At 49.4% G+C, this 7,651-nt stretch overlaps 1 protein-coding gene across 1 annotated transcript; it reads left to right on the plus strand.

Annotated features, from left to right (window-relative positions):
* The first annotated feature begins 4,720 nt into the window (after window positions 1-4,720).
* Window positions 4,721-5,816, plus strand: LOC108446503 (uncharacterized protein C1235.01-like). The gene is made up of 2 exons (XM_017733322.1): window positions 4,721-4,954; window positions 5,147-5,816. The coding sequence occupies exons 1-2, from the start codon at window positions 4,817-4,819 to the stop codon at window positions 5,696-5,698; spliced, it is 690 nt and encodes a 229-aa protein (XP_017588811.1). The 5' UTR covers window positions 4,721-4,816; the 3' UTR covers window positions 5,699-5,816.
* Window positions 5,817-7,651: the final 1,835 nt, after the last annotated feature.

Raw genomic sequence — 7,651 nt, forward strand, 5'->3', positions numbered from 1 at the left:
CCACCCGGTGTGTGCTCGGGGAGCGCTGGGCTCACACGGTGCCCGCCCTGAAGGTGCCGCCGGAGCGCGGGCCGCAGCCCCCGGGTGTCCCCGCCGTTCCCCCGGCGCTGAGCAGTCCCGGAGGGCGAGGCAGAGCATCCTAAGTCCCACAGTCTTAAACTCACCCTGTCCCACCCAGAGGAGGACCTGTCGCGGGTGGAGCTGGACACACGTGGCCTCTGCCCCTGCGACCCGAGTACCTGCAGCTGGAGTGTGAATGCCGGTCTTTCCATGATCTGTGTGTTCCTCGTGTAATTTTCCACCATTCATCTTTCTGGAATCTCATCGTTTTTCTGAGCAAACACCCCAAAACAGCATTTCCTCATCTTGTCTAATGTGTGCAGAATAGTCAAAACAACTTTTCTGTCGTTTTCTAGATAATCTAACCCCATGTTTTGGCCAAAGAGAAGCTTTTCTGTTCAATCAGCTGGCTAACAATTTGCATTGATGAACCATTTACTGTTTTGCTGGTAACGTTTTTCCTCATTCCAAGATGATTCAGTGAGATGAACCAAGCAAAGGGGATTTGCCAGAGCGCAGGGTGGGTGTCGCTGTGCAGAGCAGGGCTGTGCTCCAGCAGCCATCTCCAAGTGCTGTCCCTGTCCTTTGTGCCAGTGGGGCAGCCCTGAGCCGCACTGTGAGGGAAAGTGGGATCTCTTTCCCACCTGCTTTGCCAGATGCTTCGTCTTGTTTCATTTGTGTTCAAGGAATGAGTGGATGCAGCACTTGGAGCAATGCTCTCATTGACAAGGTGGTGATCGGTCAAAGGTTGGATTCAGTGACCTCAGAGGTCTTTTCCAACCTAAATCATTCTGTGGTTCTGTGATCCCAAGTACCAATGCTCTGGGGGCTGTGGTGGTGCCTCCAGAGGATGTGCTGGTGTCTCTCAGCACCTGTCACTGCAGACTTTGGCTGTGTCCCCTCAGTGTGACTCTCCTGCTGTAGCTGTCGGTTTAGCAGTAGCCACACTGGGCTCCCATGGAAGCCTGGAGTGGCTGTGGGAGCAGAGGCTGCTGACTCATGGGCTCACATGCTGGAAGAGACTTCTGCCCTTGTCCCCTTCCTGCTGCTTTGGCCAGGGCTGCACCAGCCCAGGGTAAGCTTTGGTTTGTTAGACAAGCCCAGTGGCGGATGTGGAGCCAACCAAGTCACCATCAACATCAACATAACCTCATAATCAGCAGCATTGGGCTGCTTGTGCACTTATTTTGGTTGCTCCAAATTGTCAGCAACAAAAATTGGACATTGCCCAGAGGAGGGGAAGAATAACTGCAGCTGTAGGAACTCCCAGGGAATGGTGAGGAGACTGATACTGTTAATCTGTGACACCAGCTTGCGTTCTGTACCACCTTGATGGACAAGTTGTCCCTTGTGTTTATTTGATTCAAGTGAGGCTGCGATCAGATCTTTGGAAAGCTTTCCAATTAACAAGAAGACTTAAATCCTGGAACAAATTCTCAATGAAGGAGTCATCGCTTTTGCAGGGAGAGGGATATCTTTTAAGAGTGTGTCAGAACAACATCTGTCAGGGATCACCTAAATCTAACTGATGTGATGCCTTGTTTGGGTGTCCTCCAGGCCCTGGTTTTTAATGGTAATTTTTCCATGGATCTGTGTCGTAGGTGCATGTCTGCCAGGCAAAACCAGCTGGTTCACAGCTGAGGTTACCCACGTTCCTGTTTGATTCTCTGGGAGACTTTGGACAAGTCCCTCTGACCCTCAGTGTCCTCAGGTGTTTATTTCATCAGAGCAATTTGCTTGTCAGACATTCTCCTCCATTAGTTCCCTAAATGTTATCCAGGATTATGGCCTGCTAAAAATTATGATGTTCTCAAAAGGAGGAACCACCAGGCACGCACGGGGACAGCGGCAGTGCTGAGCTCTCCCTTGTGGCACTCCTGAGGTTGGAAGGAGGCCTGTGATCCCTCAGGTTGTTCCAGATGGTTTGCCAGGTGCGTGGAAGGGAGTTGGTGCTGCTGACACTGGCTGGCCAGCACTGCCTGCTCTGGGGTGTCCGGCTTGGTGGTGACTAACAGCCACAGCAACGTGCGATAAGCACCAGGCTGTCGGGTTCTGCCAGGCAGCTGCGAGGTATGGAGCACCAGAGCTCTGGGGGACATGGGTGGTTCGTGAAAGAATTGTGTCCACCTTGAGTCACAGCAGGAGGAGAAGGATAAACCTGTACTTAAAGCATTTTTCTTGCCATGAGCCCTCTTCCCACACAGATTTGTGGAGATTTGTGCAGAGCTGTGCTCCTTCCCTTGCGCTGTTCCTGCATCATCTTGACGTGATGTTGATGGAAAGCTCTTTGAGCATGACTTTGCTTTTCCAGTGCTCCTGTCAAGTGCCAGCTTAGAGTTGTAGTAATAATGTCAAGCTCAAACCAATTAATTTCACTCAACACACAGTTGCAGATTTAAACTTTGTCTGTTATCCAGAAACTCCAACCCATTTGTGCCTGTTGCTGATGTGTTCTGGGCAGACCAGTCCTTAAGTTCTCCTATCCTATTGATTACACATTGGTTTGTGTGTAATTCATAAAGAAATAATTAAATAGAGAAGGAAAAAAATGGAAAATTAGATTCCAACTAGCACTCCTGGGTGACTGGAGAATAACTTGGTGTAAATGGGTTAGCACTGACAGAATTGGATCTTAATTAAGCTTAATCTGCTGTCTCAAACATATTCAATGAGTCTTTACCCCGAGATCACATGCAGAGGAAAGGGAAGGCAATGTGGCAGGGCATCTAATTTTCATTTACTCTGACTGTGGGTGTCTGGTGAAGGCCAGCAGTTTGGCTGGCAGTTGAAAGACAGGTTCCTGTGCTCTCTGCAGCTTGTGTGAGCTCCTGTGCTTGAAGTCCCAAGACCTTTTCCTCCAGAGAGGTCCATTTTAGTGCAGCGCTGTTTCATTGGAGCAGATGTTCACTTGGACAGTAACTAATTAGGTGTTTGTGCATGCAGTAACTGTGCACTCCCATTGTGAATTCATGTGGTTATTGAATGCTCATGTGTAAATTAGTGGAGCTCTCATGCATGGACACTAAATCCTGAAATTCATGTTCAGGAGTTCCCAAAAGCTGCATGGAGGCCATGCTGATGGAGTCTAGTTGGGCTGGGGGAAGGACACACTGAGCTCTGACTTTGCCCAGTGTGCTGAGCTGCGTGGGGCTGCCCTGTGACAAGGGGGGTCCTGGGGAGGCCACGAAGCAGGAGGACCATGGGGCTGGGGGACAGCTTTAACTTGCTCTGGAGACTTTGAGCTCATTCATTTGTGTGCCTAAATCTGGCAACTGACAGTAGGAGCACTGAAAGAGCTGGAGCACTCTGCTTGGGAATGGGATGGTTCAGAGACAGGTGCTCAAATGAAGCCTTGAATATTTGACCTACAAAAATCTGCCAACAGTCTCACGTGTGAAACAGCAGCCTTGAATGAAGGGCATTTTGCATGTGGAAGGAGGGAGCTCCTGGTGCTGCTGCCAGGTGCTCTAGCCCTGCTCCTGTTCCATCCAGAATGGCAGGGCCAGGACAGGCTCCTGCCTGCATCAGAGCCCAGCACTGGGGCAGAGCCCGGTGCTGGGGCCACTGCTGTTGATAAAGGTCATTGTAGGGATTCCTCTTGAGAGCAGCAGTGAAGAATCTGCCTCTGTGCAGTCCTGGTTTCCCCTTCCCTCCTGCAGTCCTTGTGCTGTCCTCCTTGGAGTGCAGCCAACTCTGGATCCTGCTCTTGCCTTGGCTGTGGAGGAGTGGTTCTTCGGTAAACAGAATTAGAGCCAAATGTGGGAGGTTCCTGAAGTGACCTGTGAGCTGCCTCCTCCCATTCCTGGACCTGGGCTGCCTGCGAGGCACTTTAAATTGCCGGTTGGCGCAGCCCTGGACATAGAATTCCTCAGCATGACACGAAGCATCCTCCTGCTGGGGCTCCTCGCCCTTTGGGCGCAGCTGCAGGCAGCACCCGTTGCAGGCAAGTATGAGTGGGTGGGAAGAGCATTTAAGAATATTTTTCCTTATTTTCATAGAATCACAGGTGCTTTGCAGGTGCTGGCAGGTGCCAGGTTGCTGCCTTGTGAGGGCCAGAGAAGCCGTGGTAGGAGCAGGGTGGGATGAGCCCAGGCAATGTGGGGCTCGCCGCAGTGCCACAGTGGGCTGTGGCACAGTGCCATCTCTCCCTGACTCCCCAGTGCAACTGGAACCATGGGTGGCTGCTGGCCCCAGGGCAGAGGTGCCCAGGAGGGCCCCTCAGGCACCTCTGCCCCACCATGACACTGCCATGAGCTGGGAGGCACCAGCGTGGCCTTGGGCTGAGTTGCCTCAGGATGTGGGGCTCACCGCAGTGCCACAGTGGGCTGTGGCACAGTGCCATCTCTCCCTGACTCCCCAGTGCAACTGGAACCATGGGTGGCTGCTGGCCCCAGGGCAGAGGTGCCCAGGAGGGCCCCTCAGGCACCTCTGCCCCACCATGACACTGCCATGAGCTGGGAGGCACCAGCGTGGCCTTGGGCTGAGTTGCCTCAGCCTTGAGGGCAGCAGGGGTCAGGCAGAGCCCTGAAAACCCACGAGGAAAAGCTGCAGAGGAGAAGACAGCACAGCATCGTGGTAAACTGGGCTGCTGGGTGGGAGCAGTGGATGGGAGGGCAGCATGCTTGTGCTGATGCTGCTGCTTTCTGCTCTCCTACAGAGTTCCGTGCAGTAGCTCCAGCTGGGTGGCCGCCACCAGGGCTGCTGGGAAGCGCCCTGCTCCTTGAGCCTGGGAAAGAGCCCAGCATGGTGCCTGACGATGATGATGACAATGACAACAACGTCTCCAATAGCAATGAAGCTGGTGTCTCCAACAGTGATGAAACTGGTGTCTCCAATAGCGACGAAACTGGTGTCTCCAACAGTGATGAAACTGGTGTCTCCAATAGCGACGAAACTGGTGTCTCCAATAGCGATGAAACTGGTGTCTCCAACGTGTATTAATCTGGTGTCTCCAATAGCGACGAAACTGGTGTCTCCAATAGCGATGAAACTGGTGTCTCCAACAGCGATGAAACTGGTGTCTCCAATAGTGACGAAACTGGTGTCTCCAACAGTGATGAAACTGGTGTCTCCAATAGCGACGAAACTGGTGTCTCCAACAGTGATGAAACTGGTGTCTCCAATAGCGACGAAACTGGTGTCTCCAATAGTGATGAAACTGGTGTCTCCAATAGCGACGAAACTGGTGTCTCCAATAGTGATGAAACTGGTGTCTCCAACAGCCATGAAACTGGTGTCTCCAACAGCCATGAAACTGGTGATGATGGCAACAATGGCCATAGCCGTCGTAGCCGATGACTCTGATGGTGATGATGGTAATAAAAATCAGCTTTGTGATGCCAATGACCATGATCATGAAGACAATGACAGTGATGATGGCAATGATGGTGTCAATGATGAAAATTCCAATAGCAATGAAGATGGCGATGATGGTGTCAATGGTGACAATCCCAATAGCAATAAAGATGGTGACTCCAATGACAATGAAAATTCCAATATCAATGAAGATGGTGATGATGACATCTGCAGTGACAATTCCAATAGCAGTGAAGATGGTGACTCCAATGACAATGGAAATGATCACTCCAATGACAATGAAACAGTGCTGATTGCAGGGGGTGGAGATTTTAGTTTGTAAGGGTATTATTGCCCAGGGATTTTCAGAGATTTTTGGGTCCCTCTTTTGTGGCACCCGACTCGGGCTACCAGATTTTGTGATTGATCTGTGCCAATAAATGTATCTGGTGGACATGAGAGCTTAGTGTCAAAAATTTCCTTAACAGCTTGGCAACCCAAATGGGGCACTCGGTCACTTGCCCATTTTCTTCTAAGCTCCAGATACCCAAATTTGCAGCAGTGGGTAGTTTCACCCGGGAGCTCTGGAGTAAGGAAGGACTGAGTAGTGAGTGTCAAATCTCTAAAGGAGGTTCAAGTCCTGCCTTCTACAAGTTTGAGTTTTGTGGGTTTTGGGAAAGATGAGAAATGTACCTGGCATAAAGAAGGGGATGCACTTAGCTGAGGTATTGCAGAACTGGGAGAAGACAGTCAGCACGACTAACTGATCTCTAAAGTCCATAGTGATATTATGCCAGGAGGAATGGCCGTATATTACTTGATGTGCCGGGGCAAAACCTGCAGAAGTGTAGCCCACAGAGAGGGCTCTCAAAGAGACTGTTTTGTTTTGCCTACAACATAGATTATAGGACTGATACACAGGGCAGATGGACTACTGATATGTATGGGATAACTGAGCTTGGGAAAAGCAGCATCTCGGGAGTGGGGCTGGTACATGATAACGTCCTGAGGTAAATTCTAGCCCAGACCCTGCTCCTCCCTTTGTGCCCACTGAAAAATATCTCCCACTGTCTGTTGCTGTTCCTGCTCCTGCCACTTTGCTTTCTATGCTCACTGCTACTTCACCTGCAACTGCCCCAATCTGATCTGGACAAATTATGTGAGTACTGCTATAAATGGGCAGCCAACAATTGTTTTAACTTATATCCATTGGCCCTGGATTACAGGAGATTTAGTGCTGTGAGCACTAACATGCCAGGGCTGAGGGAAGATGCAGAGCAATGTGCTCAATGATTTTCTTTTAAATTTGTGCTCCACATGATGAAAACTGGCATGATTGGAGACCTGTGGAGGAAAAGCTAAAGGTGGCCAGGGACTGTATAAAAGATTAAAAAAGCAAAGGAATTTTTAGTAAAATATTACACACCTGCATAGAAGCTTCCTATTAGGATAGGGAAAACCATAGTAGAGAGAAACAAGATCTGAGGGAGAAATATAAGGCTAGAAAGCAGCTGTATTATTATTGTCTTTGAAAATTGAGAAGCTGCATAAACAGGAAGGAAAGCTACAGGAAAAAAGGAGAAAAAATAAAAGTCAGAAGAAAAGATGGAGATTATGTTTATGTGGACTCCCTGTCCCCCTGACCTTGTATAGATTAGAAAACTAACTGTTATCCCCTGAAGAATGAGATTAGAAACATTTGGGGTAGCCCTGACCATAGTGAACCTGGCAAAGAAGATTCTTTGTTTCCTTCAAATCGCCCTGAATATGAAACCAGACTCATTATAGAAACAGAAGAAACCAGTGGACCTTGGGATAGGTCCAATTATACTCCAAACTAACCCCATTTGATTTGATTTAGATGACTGATTTGCAAGAGCACTATGGCTACAAGCCAGGCCAGACTGAAATCTGGCAAGTGAAATCCTATTAATGCAGACATGATAATGGTCCAGACATTCTGATGCTATTGGATCTCATAAAAAATCAGTGAAATTTTTAACAGACATGGGAACACGAGATTCAATTTTAATGCAACAGAACATTGTTGGGTTTTCAACCTGGTCAGCAAAGAGTTAAAGTTACCAGAATAAACAGAACAAGTACCAAATGCCAAACCACCCAGGTTAATTCATGGCCCCTGGGCAGGAAGCACGTGTTGGCATGAAGTGTATGTCAGCCACTTGCTTTGCAGTTAGAGATCACAATGGAAACATTTGGGTTTTGGTGTTCTGAAGGGCCAAACCTGGTGTCTGCTGTTTGGCAGGGTATGGTCCTTGGGCTCAAATGCCAACCC

This window comes from Corvus brachyrhynchos, unplaced genomic scaffold (assembly GCF_000691975.1).
Source record: "Corvus brachyrhynchos isolate BGI_N302 unplaced genomic scaffold, ASM69197v1 scaffold10, whole genome shotgun sequence".
Taxonomy (NCBI): domain Eukaryota; kingdom Metazoa; phylum Chordata; class Aves; order Passeriformes; family Corvidae; genus Corvus; species Corvus brachyrhynchos.

Bases quoted from the DNA above. Each gene is read 5' to 3' on its own strand.
- LOC108446503 (XM_017733322.1), top strand. From the start codon at position 4,817: ATGATGATGACAATGACAACAACGTCTCCAATAGCAATGAAGCTGGTG. The intron at 4,955-5,146 runs CTGGTGTCTCCA...ATAGCGACGAAA, and splicing joins TGTCTCCAATAGCGACGAAA to CTGGTGTCTCCAACAGTGAT.